The sequence below is a fragment of the Achroia grisella genome, unplaced genomic scaffold (genome assembly GCF_030625045.1).
Source record: "Achroia grisella isolate CSIRO2021 unplaced genomic scaffold, CSIRO_AGI_Agris_v1 utg777, whole genome shotgun sequence".
Taxonomy (NCBI): Eukaryota; Metazoa; Arthropoda; class Insecta; order Lepidoptera; family Pyralidae; genus Achroia; species Achroia grisella.
This window is the reverse complement of record NW_026713017.1, coordinates 845,766-872,195: the sequence shown is the minus strand read 5'-3', so window position 1 is coordinate 872,195 and position 26,430 is coordinate 845,766. Positions and strand designations below refer to the sequence as shown.

The 26,430-nt window shown below is 33.0% G+C and overlaps 1 protein-coding gene across 1 annotated transcript in view; it reads left to right on the top strand.

Annotated features, from left to right (window-relative positions):
- Positions 1–14,827: 14,827 nt before the first annotated feature.
- LOC131850587 (AF4/FMR2 family member 3) overlaps positions 14,828–26,430 on the top strand; it is a 149,358-nt gene continuing 137,755 nt past the window's right edge. Inside the window, exon 1 of the mRNA XM_059200873.1 lies at positions 14,828–14,959. Coding sequence (XP_059056856.1) covers positions 14,904–14,959 — 56 coding nt within the window. The 5' untranslated portion in view covers positions 14,828–14,903. The remainder of the gene's footprint in view (positions 14,960–26,430) is intronic.

The window sequence follows — 26,430 nt, the reverse complement described above, 5'->3', positions numbered from 1 at the left end:
CTTTTTACCTAGAAGTAAAATGGAAAATAAAAATAAATTTTACATTTTTACATGAAATCGTGACCGCTTTTATTTAATACACTTTGTAATGGAACTTTAAGGTAATTTATTTTAAAACTATTACAAAAGTTAAAACAGAATAATTATTGTAATCGATTGAAAATCTACTATGAAATGTATAATCTATTAATTTCGATTCATTATTGATCGTCTTTTAATTGCGCATTGTTATATGAATATAGGCAACCGCTATATGTTACGAGTATGCACTCGTAACATATAGCGGTTGCCTATATTATGCGTATTCATTACCAATGCATTTAGTTGATCCGAGCCATATGGGCAATATCCAAACACTAATATACATGTGTAGTTATGTCCAATGTTGCGAGCGTACGCAATTTTGATGATTACCAAATGTATTACTAAATGCAGTGTGCCAATAATAACATATCCTTCGACTGCATCTATTATCAAACATATATATATGAATAAATAATAGCTTTAAGTAAGCAAACTTCGCTTCAACTAGCTTCAAAAGTGAACAGGTTGAGGTGTGTGTAGGTAACGTGGTATTTTCGCGAATACTGAACCGATTTGAATGGTTCTGCTTTGAATAGAAATCGTTTATTGACCTCTGACTTTACTTTTACTAAACTTGGTTAGTTTAATGTGAAGCCTTCCTGTTTGCGGTAAAATTAAATTGTGAACAATAAATATTGAAATATGATGTAAATAGTGCCACCGAAAAATTGAGTAATGACTCAATGACGTGATGTGCTATAAAACTGTAAACAACTATTTTAGTGCCCTCGTATATTGATGGAGAAGAACTAAATTTTTCTTTATATCATGGATATTGTAGGAGATAAGAAAGAGACAAAAAGCACAAACACATTGATGCAAAAGTAGAAAAACTAAAAAAAAAAACTGTAATAGGAGACTACATACTTCTCTTATGATCCGAGAGTAACGCATCGTAGACCTATGTCGAATATTGGAACAAAAATAGGTTGTTATGATAATGGTGACTCATACACATGGTACGACCGAAGTCTGTTATAAAATATAAATAATATATAATGTAAAATAATATAGTATCAGTATGTCGCGGCCCTGCCCACATTATTTCAAAGTAAAAGTACTGTATATGATAGTTTAAGTTATGATCTATTATCTACCAAATTTCATTCTATGCGTCTAGTAGTTTTTACGTAAAAGAGTAACAAAAAACCATCCTCAAAAACTTCCGTGTTCATGATATTAGTAGGCTGAATCAAAATATTATGAAAATCTATGCTGAAATTTATCACATCAGTGAACGCGTTGTTTATTATTCATATCTACTATATCCACACGAGCGTATTACTAAGTAAGAGATATAAATGGCATGTATGCACATCACACATAATAAATATCAGACACACCATGTAAACGACTCAAATGGAAAAGTCCATATTTTTTCCCGCCAGCTTCCAGCACTGTCTGCCATTAATGGCCAATTAAATAAATCTGAATGAAACAAATCCCCTATCGTGCGATATCTTTGCGTAAACATAACTCTGTTTATAATAGCGACTATATCGTATTACATCGCAGTATAATGTACGGGTCGTTCTCCATTGGTGTTGCCAGATGTTTATGTAAAATTCTACCCATAATTTGCTTAAAAAAAACCCCCTAAATGTAGATTTGAAAATCCTCTCCAATAAAGAAGTCTGTATCCTGAGGTACATTCTTTTAGCCGTTTGATTTACACTTTTTAAATACTTGGATGGGTTTGTAAAACTGGTGACCTTTTTAAGGCCCCCTGGCCACCTTTCTTGTTCATTATAGCATTGTAGCTTTGTGAGATTTTTGCGTAAATGTAGACAACATTTACGCCAAAAAATACAAAACTCCCCCAAGTAAAATTCTTCCAACATGCATTTCTTCCCATCAAATTTCCAGATCGTTATAAAATCCCTTAAATTTATACAAACCCACAATCTGGCATCACTGTTCTCGATTCCAGTTGGCACCGTCCCCCGGTGTATGGGGAAGGAATAAAAACGTACTCGAAATCCTACTCGTATTAAATATCGCCATGGAGCACTGGCGTATCCTTGCATTTTGTAGTAATGTGCTTGCTGTACAGATTTTGTGAACTTTAATCTAGATTTCCAAGAGTTAAAGATATGGGTAGAGAATATTTTAACAGCTTTTACACGAAGCAAAATGTTTTTCCGTAGTTTAAGTATAAACGATATAATAGTTAGGTGCGAGCGAGATAAAATACGGTTTATGAGGATAGAGTATATTGCAGTTGTTAATGCATCTTGAGAAGGCGATTGTAATATAAACAAAGTATAATAAGTATATAAAATGGATACAAATAGGCAAATGTTTAAAATGGCATTACGGTTTACATCCACTTTTATACATTCGGATCGACACTACATTTAGTAAAAGATAGAGCAAATTCCGAGTCTGGTAAAGTATTCATATAATAATTGTATAATAACAATTCGTTTTTTTTATAAAATTTGTTTATAGAGAATTTTTTCATATTTTCTTAATAATGTCAACACAAAATTAAATAAAGATAAGACATCCACATAAGACATCAACCATTCCCGTAGAATACTTATCGAGGATACAGCCCTAAAATGATATTCAATTCTGTGGAAACCAAACGAAAGAAATGTATGAATTGAGTGAACAAATATTGTCTGAAGGAAATAATGTTTTGTGGCTCTGTGACTGCCGAAAGAGACCACCGTAGATTGTATGTCATTAACCTGTATTTCTATATTGTTCACTATATTCTCTGTAATCTGGTATGTATTCGGTTAATAATTTTGAAGTCCTAAAATTCTTGTTGACTAAAATTACTTTAGTATATACTCTTAAAAAGCTTTCATCCAATAATGCTTATAGTTGTTTTGTCAAGTCGAATCAGCTATTCATGAAACTCTATTCTTCAAATCACCTAGTACCATAAATTGCTGCTGTAAATTTGAATTTCGAATCATCGTTCCGAATACTCGATAACGTTTACATGCCTACGTATAGCCGGAAAGTCTGGATCCACAATCGCGTCTCCCACTAGGTATTTCAATTATCCGCCGTTGCATTCGAGTCGATGCTCGTAGCCCCGCCTTGCCGAAGAATCGATTGCGGGACATACTTCACTCGAAATCTCGACTTGACATCCTACCCCCGCAGCGGTTTACTCGAATATATTTTTACTACAAATGGCTTACAACAAACTTGCTAAATGCTTAAGCTCGCCGTGTAAGAATATTTACGATACAATCTTGACTGCTCACCATTAAAGTGCAAGATGTTCAATGCAAATGGAAATTTATGCAGTAACCGTGTTTTATTATTATTTGTTTTACACCACTTTTTATCCTTGTTGTTTTCAAGGCAGCGACGTAATGAAGTGACGTCACCAGTTTTGTTTGTTCATTCCAACAAAGCGTTTGTGAAAAATTTTAATTTCATATTTAGGTATTGCATGGTAAAATGACGTTTTATTCGTGTGTAACAATTTATTAAACAATTGAAGTGTAATACATGAGAATAATGGCGGAATTATCCCTGGAAGAGAATTCTTAAAGTCAACCTTTCAAAGTCTGGAGGAATGTGTGGAATAGCGGAAGATACTTAAGACGGCTTTGTTATGGAATACTTTCAGTGTTAGACTATATTTATTACGAAGAAATTCGTCTTACAAATTCATTCATAGTAAGGTTTTACATTGCCCGGAACCACAAAATATGTATATTGTGACTCTTAAATGTCACTATTCTTAAGGACTAAGAGGTTGTAATTTCACCTCTATGTACTTCAAATTGAAATAACAAAGCAGTTTTAAAAGCTAATCTGCTGTAGCACACCGCTGTACTCACAATAGTAGCGGGTTCGATTCTTCAAATAATGCAAATATTTATAATCATGAGTATGTTGTTTTGATTAGATTGATTGACTAGATGGCGCTGTTTGAATTGTTCTTGGTTATAGTGTATATTATCGCATTAACGTGATATATGAACAGCTAGCGGCAGAAATGGGTGTGAAAGAGGTATCAATCCAGACAACTTTGTACAAAGTCTCTCTTCGTTAAAATCTTTTAGAATGTAAGATTTTATAGGATTACGCGTGCATTGTTGGTTTGCGGTGGCATTGTTTTCTTTATGGTTCATGACGGAATGGTTATCCATTTTGCAGTAATGTAACACCCTCGTAAGACATAAGTAAATGAATTCAGGTCACTTAGCCCATCGTGGCATATTCACCATAAATTAAAGATGATTTCCATGGGGACTGCACCGTCTCCGTTACTAATTCTCTCCTTCTACGAGTCTTATGAAGGTTTATATAGATTTTACTGGATTTTCAAATAATTTATTCGATATGTCTAATATGATTTTTACATGTTGATACATTGCCAGAATGATACCGTCATTTTAGAGAATGGATTGCCCATAAAAGTACTTGTACTTAATCGGATTGTTTTGTATTTCTTACTCAATAAGGTCTAGCAATTATTTTGAACGAAAAGTTACAGTTAAGCAAAATGGTTTATTGGTTTTACAAATAGTTTACTACGGAATCGTACTGGTTTTGTGTTATTTGTAATTGTACTGCATATTTTAGTTTAAGATTTGTTGGCGCCTCATGTGTGTCATTTAATTGTGTAAACATATTATATGAAATGATATAGATTTATGACCATATGCACAAATATTATTGTACTGTATTGAATTAGTCTGTTAGCCACATACAGTTATCAGAAGACAAGTCGACACTAAAACAATACTTATAATTGTAGTATAACGTTGGTAATATGGTATTATTCTGAAAATGAGTAATATTACATAAACAGTTTTCACTGAATTAATTGTATTGATAATTAATACAAACAATCACAAAAAACGATCATTGTAATCCAATCGATGGCGGCACATCGCTACCAGCTCTCGGATCAGAAGTAACCTCGATGAGCCGCGCAGAAATAAATGTTTTCACTATAAAATCTGTTCAAATTTTGTTATTATATTTCGTAATGACCGTGGTCATGTAGTAGTGAAGCATTACCTCAAATACTTTTATAGCGAGTTGCATCTTCTTCACATAAATATAAACTTTACTGACTATGAGACTATATAGCGCTGTGTGATATAACAGAGGTCTTTAGAAAATGCACAGTTAAATTAAAAATCTTTAGAGTTTATTATAAATAATGATGATATTACTTTTTATGTAACCACAGATAGAGCTTGCTCCTGCTTCTTCCTTACCCCATTTATTTGCGGTCGGCGTAATATGTTTTTCTCTTCCATTCATCCCTGTTCGCAGTCATCGAGAGATAGAGCTATGGCCATATACTACTATAATTAGGTACTATAGATATTCATGCACAATTGTATATGTATATTAAGTATTTATTCATTACTCAAAAGTTACTATTCAGTCGCGATTCACGAGAAAACATGACACTGATAAAGCAACAAGTCGGTTTTACCACATTTGCGGTGATATTTTGTCGCCATTTTACCGTGTCGAGGGCCGGGGAGATGGGAGGTCCTTGCCTAGGGTTGCCTCAACCAAGTATACTAAAAATTAACAATAATATAAATATTTAAATTATTCTATTATTTTAACAGTAATGAAATTGGTTATATAGATTTATTTATAGTTTTTTTTATAGTTAGATAAAAAGCAGTTATCGCCTTGTCACGATTTTTTAGTTTTATTATACGTATGTAAAGGTAATAAAGATTAATATTTAAATATACTATGTCTGTTGGTTGATTTCCTTTGATTTCAAATTTATAGTTCTTAAACGCTTTTTTGCGGAGATTGTCTGATTTGAAAACCTTGAATTAATCGTATAATACAATAAATACGAATTTTTATTACGAATTGCTAAAATACCAATTCAGCAAACCTTTGATTGATTGAGACCTAAATTGAAGGAAAAATGTTTTTATTTTATCGAAAGATATGGGACGTTCGTCAGCCCTGTTCTCGCGTCGTAGCACTCTCGCCGACATAATTATTTCATACTCTGCATTTCGCGTTCAGGACAGGAGGAAACAATCGAAACCTTCGTGTTTTTCCGTCTGTCTGAGTGGGGTGAAGCATTTCCATCGCTCACAATAAATGCATGCGTATATACACATTCTTTATTATAACTCGCCTTTGTTGTGTACCGTGTGGGCCTCTGTGTACTTAGATGCTTTTGTTAAACTAGTGCTGTCCTCAATTTATATAGGTGTGGTGTTCTATCGATTGATCGCTAATGATTTCTGTCTATGTTTGCGAAGTAATAAATGCAGATATACCTTTCTTTATTCATAACCCGGCTATTTTGAGTACTTTCGTTACGGTTGTTATATTAGTATTGCTCTCATTTTATATGATTTTTTCCATTGATTACAAATTGATGGATTTAATAGTCCCTAAAGTTAACGATTTTTTTATAGTACTAACATGTATCAGATCAACATACTATACAATCTTACTTATGAATACAAATGTTTGTACTGTGTGAGGTAGATACATTACTGGTCCAATAGCCAATTTCTGTGTGATGTATCGAAGCCGCGACCATTAGAAGTAAGGCAGTGTGCTAAAGCGCTAGACCTGTAATCTGTATGGTATATATTTCTATAATATCACAAATATAACCATGTAGTTGCATCAACCACAACTGGTTGCAGTAACAATGACGCAACCGTCTTGAGTAAAGTACTATATAAAATATTTGCGACCCGTTCTAACTTCGCCTGGCTTCAACATCATACATAGGTACAACAGCGACATATATTTATTAGAGATTGGCTACGCCCGTGGTTGTTTCACCCGCGTGATCTTTATAGCTTATATGTTATTCTGATGTATTAGCTATTATTGTGAAGTTTCACCAAAATCCGTTCAGTAGATTTTGCGTAACAAACATCCATCCATACTCACAAACTTTCGCGTTTATATTATTAATAAGATTATACAAAATGGTTGTGTTTCTAAATTTCTTTGAGACATGAAACTCCATTTTGTCAAGAATAAGATTACAGAGAGCATCGTAGCCTAGTATTTTATTTACATGAAACATGATGAGAGTCGTACTCTAAAATATGATCCACACCAAAAACAAGGCTTTCTGTATCAATTTATGTTACTGATTGATACTTTAATGAAGGAAACATCAATGTATATCAGATCTTAACATTGATCCGAGAGATGGCTGTAGACTACTCCCTGGTATGTTGAATTCAAATATGTCGAGCCAAAAATGGGCTTGTTCAATGTTGCTTTCAAAACAAACAAACGGTTGACAATACCTCTGACTACTCTACCTGGATTAGTAATCTTTATGGTATATAGAATGCGAATGAATAAATAGATAAATTTATTATTTATTAAGATATGCAAGTGTGAAGTGCCAATAATTGTTTAATTGTCTGTAAGAGATTGTTTTAGTGCTAAAGTCGCCATTTTTTAAGCATATTTATGCAGTGTTCTCTTTGTACTTATTTGTTCAGTGCACAATAAAGAGTTTTAACATTATTATTTATTATACAGTCCATAGATATTTTTATAAGCTCAGTCACGGTGTTTGATCAATTTCATTTATCACGGTTACTGATAATAATGCTCATTTCTTGTGAGCAGCGGTAGATTACGTTATTCTATCTCTAGTTAGGCTCTGAGAAAAACTATCAAGTTTTAAAGTATTTAAACTTGTTAGTTTTTCTAGGAATTTGATAGGAACAGAAATGTCATTGTCTGCACGACTTTCACCCTCGACTAATCTATTGATTCCTCTTAGCTTCACGAAGGTTAACTGCAAGAGATCTCACAGTGGGATAAGTCTGCCATTGTATATTGAAACTATTTCAGATGTACGTAAATAAAATTTTACAATGCAATATAATTATTCAATGCATTATAATTTTTACTTACATTTAAGTACATTACAACAATTTTACGATACATTACAATATCTTATTACCCGAAGTAAGAAAATGATTATTGGGCACTACTATACTGACCGTTATTTGTATATGAACTTATGTATATAAATATAAATATTTTAATTTAATTATATAGCATTTTTAAATTGCATTTATATTATAATTATGTAAATTGTCCATAATTATCAAGCCTACTCAGGCTTTTCTAAACAAGAGGCAAGTATTTCATACGTCTAATAAAACAAGAGCACGAATAAGCACGCATGTAACCGTGTAATCACATTATGGGGCCGCTTCCAATGCTCTTCTTTAGTAGGGCCATTCCCACAGCGGTGTACCGTTTGCGTGCATATTTAACTTGGATTCAGTACAGATGCCCTCGCAAACAGAATTACACCAACGTTCCTGAATATAATTAATTACGAACCACTTCGGTGTGTCTGTGTGTACGCCCTAGTGCGGCTGCACATTGTAAGAAAGTAGCTGTTAATTGCGACTTTTGATATAAAATATAGTGTATGTCCATCCTCTTGATATTATTTGTTTCACGCAAAATTTTATTAAGATCAATTCGGCTGTTTAATCTTAAAATGGTTATAAACAGAGGGACAAACACACTTTCAAATTTATACTATTAGAATAAGAGCAAGTATGGATTCAAGAAAATGCCGTCCCTTCCTCCAAAGTTAACTTGTCCTTATGTTACAGTGAAAAGTGTCAAACAGTGAAAAGTAATTTTCTGCCAAAAATGATTGAATTGATAGATTCCTGCACTGAGCATTTTGTCAGAACATGTCCATGTGTTTAAAGGTAAACAATAGTGTATACTTAATACATTCTTAATACAACTCATTCATTCCTGTCACATTCTTTAGAGATTGCCTTGATTATATTTTGTCTGGAGAAGACCAAAATATTACTCAGCCAATATGTAGTACGGTATGAACTTTCAGGGTGTACTTTCTGTTCGTATTTGATTTCCGACGAAACAAATCTGAAGAAAAATGTGGATACTAATCATTGGTGCTTGATGGAACTTTGGAACACTGTTACGACTATTTTTGTATAGTAATTGTGACCACTGTTTTAAACATATTTCTCGGTTATTTACAATTGTACACATGTAAATGTTATATCTACCACGATAATATTATTTATCAACTGTTGATATTTCGACGCTGTTACAAACGTCTTATTCACAGTTCGACAGATCATAAATAATATTATCATAGTTTTCTTCGGTGCAATGGCAATTAAATGTATTTTACCCCAGAATAATGTTACGACCTTAAAATAGTCGGTCGCATCTTTTAGATCCTTCTTACTGAAGGATGATGGGCATAAGGGACAAGATTATCATGGTAAAGATCCCGTTTATATAACGTGTACAGTAGGTAATATTGAATCCAAGAAGTCCCATAGTGTACAACCAACCTTAATTTTTCCTGTTTTGTTTGAGTCACTGTGGTACACAGCAATGTGCAATGATATGTAAACACTGCTAATTTCAGAAATAGTATTGTTTACTTTCAAAAATGTTTGTTTTGAATATACAGTTTGCAATGAATGAACGTAGTAAACAAGTATGGCATGATTACATGAATACAGAACGATGCCGTTTCTGCTGACTTATCTAGAAACGAATTCCGATTCAATGACATTTTTTATTATCTTCTACCAAAGTATTAATTAGGTATTTCGTGGTAAATTAAATAACTAACGGACATTGTTATCTATTTATAATATTTAGTCTGGATTATATTTTAAAAGGACAGTATAAAGCTGGATGGAGTGAAACTCTATATTGAAATCAGACTACGGAGGAAACTGAACACGTCTTGTCAGAGCCATATTGTAAACAAACTCTAATATTAGGGTACGTGTACACCGATAACATCAATAAAACAAGGTTGATCGCAATCAAGCGTCACACGAACAGTGGAAAGTGCCTCCAACGCCACTGTCATGTTCCCCTTGCGGCCCTAAAATTTCCCTCGTCCCTCCCTCGGGATCATCCGCCTATTTCCGCTTCGGCATCGCAGGCTCACATCACTTGCTACCCGATATTTGGGTCACTACGAATTAGTTATCTATGCATGTACCACTTAGTGGCCGATATCTCACCACTCGCAAACTTCTCAGATTCGGAAGCAGCACTTGCTGTAATTGGTTCGATCGCTGTATCATAATTGACGTCACAAAGTAACATTAATATGTGAAACGCAAATGCAAACTAATAAACTCTACAGAGAATTTGTGATAATTAGACGCCATGTTGATTACGTCTAAGATTTTTATTACGTAATGCGCGAAATTACTACCGCTGCCATATTGCGATGTTCAAAGTTTACGACAGAAGGAAAAGCATTCACTTTTCCGCTTTCCGAGTCACGATTCTTGACAAAAACCACTGCAAAATCCCCGCTCGATTAAAACATCTATCAACCACAGTTTGCTTCATAAATAACCAAATATTTAAAACTACCATCTTGACTGTTGCTAAACGTAATAAGCGGCGACCTCGCTTCTCTAACGAACTAATTCCGACCTTATTATTGTTTATAAATATGATGTCTTTTACAACCTGTGTAATATGTTCTAAGTTGCATTGAAACGAAATGTGTCAAACGCGTTAATGCAGGTGGTGCGTTAACGACTCCAATACAATCACGATACGGTATACATTTGGAAGGTTGTGAAAATTATCAACATTCGTTTTGAATAAACGTGCGTGACTTTCTTGTGGCCGTAAACAAATTGTTGACCAGTGGATTTGTGTTAAGATTCATTTTTCTTTGTAGGAGCCAAATAGCGTGGGACAATAAAATTACGGCCGGTGTTTTGCGTCGGGCGCGCGCTCACTTCGATGAGTGATATTCTGTGCTAATAATTTCTTTGTTGGTACAATTTACAAACATGTGTGTGTTGCACTTTTGAAAATAGAATGTATGTCATATTTTCCACATAATGGTTAATATAATAATATTTGTTATAAAAAAATATTTGCTCTTTAAAACACGAAGGACTATTATTTAAATCAGCGTTTATGTTGTAAAAAAGATATAATGAGATAATATGAGATAATTTTCTCGATTATTAACACGCCAATAGATATCCATGTCCAAAGATTAAATGTTGATTTCAGCAATTATTCAACAGATCAGTTTCAAATGCTAAGGAAGCCCTGACGCGGCAACTTTCGGCATCTCATCTTGGGATATTCGGAACGTTTACAACATAATAAAGAGCATTAGTGCGATCCACTTTTGACATCATTATCTGTGTAGTCGACTCACGATAACCTGCGAGCGGCGTACGTCGCTCCCGCCCCGCGTCGAGCGACGCGGCGGCAGTCGAGCACGTCGTCGCCCGCAGTTTGGTCGTGTACCAACGTTTCGCGCGTGTCTCCACTGAGAATTCCCATCAAGGGTACTCGGGGAACTCGCTTTTGGCGCGTTTTCGCGCGAACGTGAGCGACGTTCGTGATGCGTTCTGCATTCGTGTACGGAATGCATGCGTGTTGTCAACGCGCTCGGCGAATGTATGAGTCGTCTCGGCGACACAGTGAAATCTGCGTGAACTACCAGTGATCACTTGGATTGCAGTGTTGGATTGTAAGAATCGAACGCGGCCACTTCCACGGATTTTTGTATGTTTCCATCGTATGATGGTTCATGATGTTGACTCATGCATGACGCACTTGATTGCTAGAACTGGGAATTATTTATGATATACTTACGATCAATTCAGCAATTGTTAACTTCTTGAAATTGGAAAAACCTACTTCCAAAACATATTTATTATCAAATGTCTCGATATCTCGATGCGATTCAATAATAAGCTCATCAAAGATGTCAATTTAATTGTTTAGAATTGTAAAAGTAGGTTGTACAGAAATTTAAACAAATAAAACTGAAATATACACAGTAGATAATTTTAGAAGGAATCTTGGTATGAATGCACCACAGTTGCTTCTGGTGTTCTTTTGTCTCTAATTCGTTTTAAAGTTTAATTTCTTTCATAACATAATTGAACTGTAATGAAAGAATGCATTAGAGGTAAAACTGGCTGAATTATTCAAGTCTTATCAAATGTGTAAGTATTTGACGTGACTTCATTTTGTCGCGCAATAATAATATGTACTTTGCTATAGTCCGCAGTAGTTCCGCTGTGTGGCGCCACTTTGGCATTACTGATCTTACTTTGCAAACAATGGCAATTACAGTTTCAATATTTACGGCGATATAATTCACTTAACATTATTAACCTTTGTGTGCCTCCAAGAGACTGTACGTAATAGACGCTGCTCTTTTTATTTATATTTTTCTTTTAAAACAACATTGGACCACTTGCTGGTTCATTAATTTCCTTGACTTTTATAAATATCTTATCGTTAATTTTTGTTAATTTTTCCTTCAAGTGCAGACATTGTGCTTTGGCTTATCAAAATTTAAATTTAGCCACTATTTCATTTAAACTTGTTATTGTATCAACAAGCTCTGTACAAGTATTATCTTAAGTTTTAATATCTGTATAATAAATACAAGGTTAAAACAGATAAGCGTCATACAGTAATGATTTTATTTGTATTAAATATTATTTAGTGTTTATGTACGTGCGTGTACTATTTTAAAAAATATTCTAAACAGTAATAGTAATAGTTCTCGAGGACCAAATGCTCCTCAAGAACATATTAGAATAACAATAGAATACGTAATTGGATAATGGGATGTTAGTGACAGTGGTCATCTGAAATGTCATAGCATTAGGTAGTTTCTCACGGTCGGATTGATCGTCAAGTTTGGGGTCATTTTGAATAAACTTGTAGAGGTAGAGGCCCACCGTCGAATGAATTGTCTCGTCGGGTCGCGTTATCTGAACGAACCATCTTGTCTCTGTTCTACGTGGAATTCAGTGTTTAAAATGGTGTCATTACCTTTTTAATATTCGTTGTAATGTCTCCAGGAATTTTGTTTTTATTATCTTACCTGACAAAATTCTTTTGTTTATAATTTGCAGGATCGGTTTTTGTTTCAATTTCTTGAAATTTATATACTACAGAATAGATGCTATTTGTTTATTTAGATGCTTTGTAGAAGTTATAGTTGTTATAGTTGTATGACCTCGGTTGTAAACTGGGTTAATATATCTTGAATGTAGGACAGTTTTTTTGGTTCGTATTGAAAATTTCCTCAAACTGACGCGTTAACCTTGACAGACATTGGTAAAGGTGTGTTATGTACCCGCATGTACACCATGTATTATAATAATGTGCGTTACGTGCTATCCTTGGTATTATGTATTGGCATCATACCATACATATTCAATAAGATTTGTACAGTTTACCTCACCGATTTCTATTAGGGGTGGCATCTAACAGATCGTAGCGACCAAATAGGCGCGAAACACATATCAATCACGCAGGAAAAGACCCGAGTAATGGATGCTCATGACCCTACGGAAAAAAGCGAGAACCGCATCCTATTTACTGTGTTGCCAGCTAAATAAGGCAAAAAGTGTAGGCCCGCCGCACCACAATTAATCATTACGTAGCTCGGAAATTTCGCAAGTAATCACTGTTTCTTAATTCGAGATCACATCTCGTGGAGGCAAATGTGTTTTGATCTATTCGCACGATATTTTATTATATTTTTATTTAATATCATCATTTAGGATTCTATTGTATCATTATAGCAAATATCGTATGCTGAAGGTATAATCTTTTGTTACGTAGGTAAATTTTAACTGCTGCAATATATTATATTTAATATATTATTCTTATATATTATATAAACAATGTAATAATAATAATAAATTTTTATTAAGCCACAATCATGTACTAAATTAATTCATTTTCATAAATAATATATTATAGAAGTGAGGACACAATATGATGTAGATACTTATCAGCTATGACGTAATTAGTATGAACTATGCCTTTATTTGTTTCAAGGAATCAGAATAATTTCGATATCTTCTATCAGTCATATTTATGTAATAGTGATTAAAATAAGCATTTTTACAATTAATGCCATGTAAGTTGAAACCAATAACTGATCAAAATTACGTTGGACTGGTAAAAATTAATAATTATAAGTATTTCTAATTAGATAAGTTTTATTAAATAAAAAAAAAACTAATTTTGCTATAAAATTGGATAAAATGTCAAGTATTCAAACGTACATAAAACATCATCTTCTTTATGCTTCTGTCCTTATCATATGACTGTATGTATATTTCTTTTAAAATGATATCCTCTATCACACAAACCGTCAATGTGTTTAAACTACATCATCCCTACTAATTTTATTTTTATATCATATCATATTTTCTTCATCTCTTTATATTATACAATTTATTTATGTTACATGAACAAACTGTACTTGTATAAAATATAGTCAAAGGTACTAAATAAAATTCTAATTATATTTTTGCAGTCAAAGTTACATTTGACCGGTTGGGAGTTTTGACTGTAGCATACATAAGGAATTGGAGGAAAATCATGTCTTACTGCATCAGACACAGCTTGAGTTGTTTAATTGTGTTTTTTATATAATTTTATGTGCATAAATTGTCGATTACTATTATTTTAATAGCTACGAGGAAGTAAATAAAGTATTAAGCGGACAGAAAAAAATGGGTTTGCGTGCACGGTTTAATTAGTTGTGGCAATCAAGTGCTATGGATGTCGACTATCGAACTGACACCATCCGACGATGGTGATATTTATTCGCCCCAATAAATAAATAATTTGTTCCGCAGCGAGTACCTGCCGGGACTACGGATTGATTAAAAATTTGACTCCAGTACAAAATGTTTGTACGCGGTGTTGATTAATGTTACCAATTTGAAGTGTGGGATAGCAGTGAATTGGTTTAAGTGTACAGTGTTCATGTAATAAGATTTTCATATAAAGATTGCAAGGAACTTGCTGTTATGCATATGTGCTATGAGCGGCCTGGCCTGGTCACCCCCTTGAACGGAGGCGTGGGGTGAGTTGATACCTATTTTATTATTAAAATAATGAAAGTCAAAGTCTCTCTGCCTATAATATAAGGGATCTGGTGTGAAGGTAGATAGATGTATGTAATACGATATCAATTATATGGAGTTACGAGTATGAAACTTATAGAGATAGGTTATTCCTCATGAACATAGGTTTTATCTTAGAAAATATTATCACATATACTAAGGTTTTAGAGTAATTTCTTTGCCAGTACTGTCAGTGATATAAACTACTTGCCGATGTTATTCTAGACTAGAGGTGGGGTTAGTTTTGTTTCTTTTTTAATTTAATTTTATTAAGGTTTTGTAAGGGTCGGCGACACCCTTGGTGTTTCAAGCGAAGGGAACCGTTTACCATCAGTTGAAAAGTATCTTTGTTTGTCAATATTGTGTTATACAATATATACTGATACCACATATAACTTATACAGTTTCTTTGATTTATTGACTTGGTTATAAGAAATGAATCTTTTAATCTCCAAGGTACTAATAAATGAGGATGAAACTAATTGTAAAAGTAAGATACTAGTGCACTTTTTGCACTATCCGATTATTACGAGCAGACTGAAGTGGGAATATTCAATTTAGTTATTATAAACTCTTATAGACTGAAACCGAAATTTAGTAATGACATAGTGTGGTAGGGGAATAAATTGTAATACAAAAAATTTGACATTCATAAGCGGCTAAAATGGCCTCCATGATCAAAAGATTTTTTTTTGCTTTTGTTATCAGTCTTCAAAATCATGTAAATAACCAAGTGCTATATGTTTTTTTTCGAACCAGTAACAAAGTTTGCAAATCAAGCTTTTCAGCAGCAATAGACGATATAGAGGTATCTATGTAGATGACTCTGTACAAAGTTGTTGTTTATTTAAATAGTACTTGCAATAACTAGCATCGATTTTTATCGTTAATTTTAGATGTTGATATTAAAAAAGTATTAGTAAACTTCAAAGGTTCTTTATTATTTATTCATCCGGCATTTTTTATAACTGCGACTAATTTTGAAATGTTGTGAGTAATTTTCAAAACACAAAGTATTCCAAAGTGTTTCAAGTGTTTTAAAAATTAAACATATAAAAAATCAAAACATTCTTCATAGTTATTTGATTTTTAAAAAGTCACTCGTAGAAAAGGGAATTATATACGCTATATTCCACGCGGGTAATACTGTAGGATATACCTAAATAATATAGCTATTTTCAATGAGTAACCGCTAATGCAGGCAGTACGAGCTTGTGGTATGAAGCTCATAAACACTCTTAACATTCGAGAAACTATTAACCAAACTATTGGATTCAACTGAGTCCTCTATTATATTGTCCATATATCCGCCATTAAGTCTGCACTCTCGATACAATGCAAGTGTTGAATGTACTAATAACCGACAGAACAACATTGTTATTAGTAATTCAACCACAATATACAGCGTTCGTGTTCGCAAATTGTCAACAAGGTGGCAACTTGTGCAAACACCCGCCCCGGAGCTTCAGACGTGCTTAGGGTTGATACCAATGTTGATCTTCTACAGGACTTACGAGTCAATTTACTTACATACTATATCTATCCATCTATATATATCTATCAATATTAGTGCTCGTTCAAAATCGACCATAGTTAATTTAAATTATAAATTTGAACATTATTAAAGTTCTATTGTCAAAGACTTGCTTCCTTCGCTGATTTGACAGTTAACAATATTGACATTATCTGACATTGACGTTTTGTTATCAGTCGTGTAATATAATGATAGTGTGTGTAATGTTTTATTTATTGATTTAATGTATTTTTTATGCATAATGAATAAAAATATTAACAATTTGCACTCTATCTTTACATTAACTTTTGTTTGCGCAAAAATCGTTAATAGAGGTACAAAGTTTTTGATTCACTTCTTAATATTATAATTCATAATACGTTTTTTAATATTAATTATTTAAGGTGTTTTCTGTTTATATCTTAAGGTTAGTAGAGAATACGCATCGTATTTTGTATAAGTTGTAATGTTACAATATATATAAAGAATATAAATATATAAATATGTTTCATGATATACGTATGCATGTAGCTGGCATACGATTCTATGTCTGCCACTTATGGGACATCGGGACCTGCTGAAATATCTAGGTTAGGAAAACACAGCTAGAGAGAAATCTTAGAAATACTACCCGCATTCGTAGGATGGAGCGTTATTTTGCTTTTGTACATCGGAGATTGATCGTCGCACAATACAAACATATAAATTAATATTTCGGTTTGTCTGGTTATTTCTCTATGTTTAAAAATAATGTTCACTATTTAGTACACATCCGAGCGCTGCTTAGTTTGAAACTAGATGGCGCTGTGCGATTTGTTCACGGTAATTCTATATTATCGATTGCGAATTGATGCTATCGAATTTAATAAAATAGTATAAATTCCAAACATTGAAGAACAGTGAGTAATGCCGTTATAAATAAAGTTTGTGAAGAATTTGTCTGTTTGGTTTTTTAATATATAAACGGACGAGCGGATTTTAATACAATTTGGCACACATAATCTATGACCTAGATAATGATGAATAATAACAATAACACTTCATTCCGGTCGTTTCCTACAACTCCATCTTGAGTACTTCGTATCCCGTATCCGATTACTATTGTAAACGAAATGGATCACTATGTTGATGACTATATAATTCAAAATGGGGTAGCCGGGAATTGTCAACTGTCTACATCGTGGTGAACGTAACACTTGACATGTCCACTTTTCGCTGTGCATATTTGATTCAAATTAGCGAGTAGCGAGCCTATAGCCTCTCATGATCTCGTTAATATGCTTTGTTCTCGTTTTTTCCATCACAGTGGCGGTAGTAATTTAAATTGACATATTGTTTTTTATTGGATTCTAACTTATCTAATGCTTTGCTATTTCGACTTGGGGTCTTTGGGGTCTTTAGGATATGGGATAGTAAACCATAAGTGAGGGTGTTTAAGATAGAAAACACATTTTGTTAGCGTCAAATAAAGCAGACATCAATCTATTTATTCCCCAGACGGTACTCGCCTTTACCAGCCAGCGTTACAGCGCGCGATAATCCCATAATCTAATAAGTGGAATTGGAAGTGACTCGAATTAACCTCCGTTCGTTTATCTAATATATATATGTAGGTTAACAGCATATTCGATGTTGTCACAGTATAATGATCTGGTGTGTAAACATATTGTCACTTCTTACCAGACAACTTGAGTATTAATTAAGGAATTGCATTCATCCTAAACTTAGCTTTAATATGTGTGATTATAATTATGACGGCCTCGGTGGCTTGCGATTTAGCATACCGCTTTTCTTCCGATTGTCGTGGGTTCGATTCCTCGTGCGGTTTAGTGTTTTTCATTTAGTGTTTTATGTGTATATTATATATATATTTACAAAAAAAATATCTCAATATTTCTATCAGTTGTACTGTCTCAAGCTTCGCTTAGCCTTATAAGTTCAGTCATTACTGAAGCATCTAGAAATTGCTCTATTACAAATTGGTTGTTACTGTGCCTTTGTTTGTACAAAATTACACGACTTATTTCTTTCCGTTGTTACTTGTGAAAATGTAGCTAACAGACAGATAGACAGACACATTTTAGAACGTTATTATATAATATAATAGTATAGAGAAATATAAGTAAAAATTTGAAGTTGTTTATTTTTGTGCTATTGTTTACTTTGGCTAGGAATGAAGGAAAAATATAATTGGCCACATATTTCCTTTATTCCTAGCCAACGTAAAGTTACTATGTTTACACGAAATTCTTGAATCATAATGACAGTGCACTTCAGATATCCGCCATTCCGGTTCATATACCGCTCGTTGCGATGCCACCCGATGGCAAAACCCATGATAAAATGTCCAGATTGCTCTAATATATTACGTATAAAGAAAAATCATTGTTCCGATAAACGATTTCTTATATTTATCGGTTTTCTCTTCTTAATAATGTTTAGAGTCACAAAAAAGTAGACGATAATCAAAATAACATATGATTAAGATTAAGACCCAAATAAATCCTTTCATTAGAAAAATTAAAGCCTTCTTATTTAGTATTATTATTGATTCAAAATTGACGAAGATATTTAGTTTAATTCATATCAAAAAAAGCAGTTGATCATGGAATTTTTTTGTTTTTTCAAGTGGTTTTACATCATATTTCGGTAGATATTAAATAATATACTATTTTAATAGATGTTAGTTTGTGGAAGTAAATTTCATTAAGTGCTTTACTTGTATTATTTTATTTAATTCCGCTACTATTAGCATGTGACACCACAAACATGCAGTGCGGAAACCTGATCACCGCTTCCGGAAGCGTTACGGCCTTCCCTACTAGTGATCAAACTTCGATCTTATCCGATCTACACCCATATTGTGACCATATGTCTCGCCTCTGAACGAGGCATCGTCAGGCTATGAATAGAATTTGGATATGTTGAAGTTTGGAAGTCTAATGTTGACTGCACAATCAACACTAGCACTTGGCACTGAATGTTAGTGTTCTCGCACATGCTAATAGTAGCGGAAAAAAACAAAACAATACAAATACAATTAGTAATCTATCAGATTTACTAAAACATATACAAAACAGTCCATATCAGAACATTATCCGATTTTAAATTTGTCCAAACGACATCAGAATTGTCTTTGCATCATGTAATCGTTATGATTACAATGTTGGCTTATAAAATGGCCGTAATGAACGCATCCGGTAATCCGGTTCCTCTACGTCGTCTACGTCGCGTCCGGCGATCATCGTTATCTCCGTTTGTTGTGGCTCTGACTTTTTGTTACGTCTTTTATTGTAAAACTCCACTTGGACCAACATTTCCGGCATTTTTCTCCTCAACTTCTTTTTAATGTATTTGTAAAAATTGCAACAGTCTATAAGTATAGCATTTGTTTTTAGTCAAATTTAGCAATTTATTTGTTTTACAGTGGTTCATTTTGCTGTATTTTTCGGGACTTGAGCTTCGATTTTGCAATAAAATTAGTAACTACACTAAAAGGGGAACTACAAATATTTATTTGTTCACAAGAGGTTCAGTCCTTTATGGAAAAAATATATGCAACTAAGTAGTAGGTCGCACTTTTAACTTTAAAATTTATCTTCACAACTTTGTACAACTCTCGTTTTCATTACTCAACTCACGTTGTTCTCAATACTTTTGATTTCCTCCCGCCGACAACAACGATCTATCTTAACATGATAGGTCAGTCTGGAGTTCTAGAAATGCCCGACCTTGACTTACATTTAATGCGGTAAGGAATGCAACCAGTAATAGATTTGTTTTTAATAAATGAATAAAATTTAAAATATATTAATATTAGAAATACGATAGGGTATCCGTTTGTTTGTTTTTACCTTTTCATGATTCAACTGCCGAACGGGTCTAAATGAAATTTGACAGGAAGCAGTCTGTCCTTATATCAAATTTCATATTGTGATAACAGACGTAGGTTATCTTTAAACAAAAAAAAAACAGACCAAAATATCGCGCTATTATAGAATAATACATGCATAATTATGATTTTGATAAGAGTAAATTTGTAAAGAGACTTATGTATTGCAAAGATATAAGTAATATTTAGGTAGTAAAATGTTTTCAAGCTTCGTACCATCGCTAAAGCCACGTGATGCAACTCACGTGCCAATATTATTGTAACAATTCTGTACGCAATTACAAAGCTTTCACGTTTTGCCTACGCAACTCAACCGACCGTACCGAGCTCTCTTTATTTTTTCTTTTCTTTCTTACTTACTTATTCTTCTTGTGCTGAGACAGCCTTCCGAATTAATGGTAGATTAGAAAAAATATTATTTTTTATTTTATTTATATTATTTATACCACATACAGAAAATAATTAAAATAATACATTTACATGAACTAATATAAAAGGCGGTTTTATCTTTATATATTTTTATATAAGTAATCTCTTCCAGAGAATCTTTGTATAGAGATATTAAAGTACGACTATTCAAAAGTGCTTAAATTTGAGTTTGTTTTGATAAACTATTTTTCTATTTCTTAGGTTATTTCCTAAAAGACTTATTTCAGATACAAAACAATTTACTTTGCAACATGTGTTTTAGTTGTAGGGTATAAGAGAGTGCAAAAAAAAATACATTGCATGACAATGTATTTTTTTTTGCACTCTATTATTAGCCTATGCCACTATTTCGGGTTCACCGAGAGAGATCTCTTGTAAGGGTATGTCCACCTTTTCTCACATTGTCTCTAAATTATTCTAGTATTGTATTTTCTAAGTGCAATAAAGAATATAATAAAACAAAATGTTGTTGAGAATTCGCGGATAGGGACGAATCTCAATATATTTGGACTTGTTCAAGCGAATTGCCTCCTTTTAGGTAAGCCATTAGGGCTGTCATCTATTTCCAAAATATTAACAGCCCGTAGGTACATCATGTGTTATTTTAGTGAGTAAACATCATTGGAATGATCCCGCCCCTCTCTTACCATCCCTCCGGTGGGGGGACTGTTTCTAATGAATATTTTTTACATGTAAAAAAAAAATGACATCAATGCAATGCATATTGCTTCTGATTACAGCACTATATGTTCATATGTCTTAACACGAATCAGTTAAAGTTAATATCAAAATCGAGTTATGTAAATCCGTATTTGATATTATAAATGCAAAAGTGGAAAGTGACAATCAGACATCTGTTTGTCACCTTGCACGACTGAAATAATTTTAATGAATGACTGATTGTTGTACCACAATAAGGAACATAGGCTATCGTTTAACGTAGAAAGTAGGCATCTCCGAGGGTTACAGCTAGTTTTTATATATTTATTATATATAATGTGTGTGATTTGTAATAAAGAAATAAATTATATTTCTCTTTGTGTATAAAAGAGATATATAATAATTAAAACACACAAATAATACTGTAAAACAACACGAAATGAGAAGGGAGTATTTAAACAACCTTTATTTTTATGGCGAATACGAAATATTTGATAAAGGAACAAAATATATGGATCTAATTATGTGCTATGAATAGATGCAAGAAAGTCATGCATTGTTCCTATTAGTCTATTTATCTCACAATTACGAAATATATCAATCGACAGCGAGACCTTGCTCCGTTACAATGTCTCAACTTTATATGAAGAAATACCTACGCAATATTCTAATCTTGTCACAATTTTATTGTATAATGGTTTCTATTTATAAATAAAAAGCAATATTTTTGCTCTCTATCTGTTTGTCCAAGTACAGTATGTATATATGTACTGAGATATCTGTGATATTTGACATGCCAACATTTTTTCTCGGTTATATAGATTTAGATTATTTTATAAATATGCTAGTATGTATAAACAAATAAATAAAATTTAAATGTCTATAATTTCAAATCAACAATATACATATACGTTTGAAAGTATATAAGGTACTTACAATAAAAAATATTTGTCTGTCTGTTTGTTTGTTTCTTTGTTCTTGTCAATCTATAACAGCTCGTCCAATTCTGACGGGACTTTTACTGTTTTCTTACACAGTAAAAACATTTGTATTGATGAATATGATTGTTTGTATCCGTCTGGGTGTTTTCTATATATGTACTTATAATTATGGTAGAATTTCGACCACTTTTTATTATTATAATTTAATAATTGGTAACCCTGTATTTCAAGTTGGACTGTTATTGCTCGACGCCGACTTACTCGTTAATTATTGCTCGTACTACTTAACTGCGCCGTTGACAAATGTAGCCTCGCTCGTTTATTTGCCAGCTTACGCGCTGCTAAAATGAAAATTAGCTAAAAGAACATCGAGCATAACTAAAACGTTTAACGTCACTTACAACGTCACGGAAGTTAGAAAAATATTTACTTATTTAACTTTAATGCACAAAAATAATGTGTATATATTGCGGACTTAACGTCTGACGGCGTTATCTACCAGTTAACCATGAGTGGTGCTGAGAAAGATTGTTGGCGGTGCACTAATATAAATGAAACATGTAAAGAAAATATATAAGGCAGAATATATGTAAATTTCTATAAAAAATAATATACATGTATACATAAATATATGTTAAAATAAACTTTATATATAAATAAATACTAATGATCTGATAATCTCGCGTGAATTTGGTCAGCTGTTTGAAATTATTTTACCATTTCTATAACTAGTTATATGGGAATCGCTTAAAATAAAAAGAGGCTATGGTATGTTTTTTTATGTCTATTACGAAATTTTGGCCTATGACAGTAATCAATAGTTTATTTATTTTTAAGCGTGTTCTGTTACTTCCAATATTGTACATTCCTTATCCTGCTTCTATATTTTATTATACGTACATAGTTTATGGAAATAAGTTCATTTACGTGGTCATGTATATTGGTCAGAGTGTTTAAAATATCATGGAATCCCTTCAAAGAAATCAACAGATAATAATAACCCTGGACGATTCACAAAGCGCCAACTAGTCCCAAGCTACGTAGAACTCGTGTTATGGGTACCAGACAACTGACAGAATACTTAGATACATTTGTGTATATACATACAATACATACATAGTATACATAAAAACACCAAAGTCGGATATAAACAATCATAGTTAGGAATGAAACAATTTTCATCGTGCGAAGAATCAAACCCGCAACCATCGAAAGTTAACTATACAGTAATATCAAGCAATAACAGGTAGCTCACCTTTTACGGTAGGGTTGTCAACGCACAATTAGATTTTTTTTTGTTTCATGTTAAACAGGAAATATGGGCGTTATTTTTTTTAGTAACTTAACGACAACAGTACATTACGAGTCTCGTTTTATTGTGTGTTGATAGGTTTGTTAGAGTGGTAGTCTCCGATATAAAACCGCACCTTAGTAATTAAAGCAACACAACACGAAACATGTAAACACATCCGTAATAAAGTTTAAAACAGAATAATGTAAATGGAATTGTTTATTGCTTTATAAACCACAAGGAGAGACTGTTTTAAGTTTTATTTGTTTAGGCAAACGTCTACTTTTTGATAGTGTATAATTCTATGTAGAAGTTGTTATACATCCGACATACATTATATATATATTTATACAACACATTGAACTATGATCGAAGCAACTCATACGTGCTTTAAAAATTTTGTACATGTATCGTATATGTATTTAATGTCATGTTTTCTGTATATCATATATATATATATGTATATATGGAAAGAGAAATTATGCATTTCATTTTTATTATAGTTTATTTTTAAAAAAAGAATGAGAAAGAGTTGACAGAACGACGTAAGACGATGTAAGACGAATTTGAGACGTAAATAAAGAATTAAATATTATAAGACTTTTCTTCAAGTCTCACTCGCGACAATTTCCCACATATATATATACTGTTTATTTTGTACTTATTTACAAACGACTGAATGGATCGTAATAAATTTTGACGTGTAGATAGATTGTAGAATATGGACAAACTTTAACTATATTTTTTTAAAAAGAGTATGCGAAGTCCTTAACCAGTTATTCCATAAAAAAACGGCCGCTAATTTTCAATGACTAAATCGAACGATCGAAGCGATACTTAAATAGCTTTAGGTACGATGACGTGCCTTGTAATGGTTTATACGATAACTAACTGAGTATAGTAACGATATTGCATATGTTACTTTTCTCACTTTGTGGTAAACTTTTGATATCTCGCCTGAATACCACACTTCTTAAGGTCAGTCGACAGAGAGTAAACATAACAAAACAACTGAAATCAAATATAAACAACGCAGTCGGTCGCTGTGAACTGACGATGTTTAAATAATGTGCACATAGATTTTCCTAGACTCTATTTCCCGCAGGCGACGTTGGGAACGTTATTCATCTCTTATTCTCCGTAAACATTATTTGTATGCTGTTTAAAGTCTTTCTTCTATTATCTTGTAAAAATATGATAGACTATAAATCTTAATAATGTTGTAAATGCGAAAGTTTGTGATTATGGATGAATGCTATTTACTCTTTCACGCAAAAACTACTGAACGGATTTTGATGAAACACAGTAGCATACATCAGAATAATACATGGACTATAATTTAAAAACATATTATTTAAATTAGGCGATACATAATGATAAGTGTGATGCCGACGAAGTCGCGCTGGTCGGCTAGTAATAACTTAGATTTTTTTCATAATGTACATGATCTGAGAGCGTCTTTGCCTCGTAGTGGTTTACTGCTCTTGGATCCAAAATGCACGAATTCGACTGTGGTTCCATACAAAAAATGCGTGCCAATTTTTATTTCTGACTGACTCTACACCGATTTAGACCACATTAAGCGGAGAGACAGCGGTAAGCTTTCTGTATTAAATTTTCCTTCTCCGAGTATATTTGCGATCAGCCCCAAGACTGAGCGAATCTGTTCTGTGATGTTGTCATATAGAATGGCTTCCCATTAGAAACTTCTACTCATCTGCATCCTACAGCTACTCCCGGTCTTTTAGCTCCAGGATATGATGACAGTTTAGTCGTCTGTCACATACTGTTCCATGGTGAGTTGTCGAGCAAGTTTGTTAGGGTGATAGATCAACCGTATTTGGCTACCAAAGTACGAATTTCCTGCTTTAGTGTTAAAATAGATTCATAGCGTTAACAACAACGTTATCAGTTATGAATTCCTCTGACTACTATACTCGTGACGGTATATTAATTATTATTATTAATACAAGTCTGATAAGTATTGAACTAACATCGCTTAGCTTTCTAATTCCATAAAATAAATAATTTACGCGAAGTGAATAACATATTGACTTAATAAAGTACCTAATTTTGTTGCGGTTTTTCTTTTCCGAATATGAGAAAGAAGACCCGTAAGGTAGAGGGTCGCAGCGAGGACTTTAATACTTGCGACAACTTCAGATACATTTATGTTTGCCGAATACTGTAATTAAGTGATTTCGTTCAGTATATGTCGCCGGCGAGCGATGAATGCTTTTAATTCGTTTGCTTTTAGACAAATTAATGTTGTCGGCGGAGGCTCGGATCAATTAATTGTAGGGTACCCTCTTTGTGAACCGTTTGACTTTGGCAAAACCTCCACTTTCCTTATCACTGCTTTTTATTTAATTCGAAAGCATTCGTTTGTGTTGGCCACTCAGCAGTATCAAATGTTAATGAAGCTTCTTGTTAATTAACTTTGTTAAATATTTTTTTATATAAATTATATGACAGTAGGAATTAACAATGGAATAATGGGGGATAAAAATGTTTGGATAATTAATTTTTTTTTATCAGTTCGTTAAGCTATTTCTTTTTGTATGAACGACTGAAATGACTTGATGAAGTTGAAAAGTACAACTATTGTGTGGATAGATCATGAGTTTATATAATAAAATAGATATGTATTAGAAGTAGATTTGCACTCAGTCACATCACATTTTGTTCTGCCGCCAGCTTGCTTT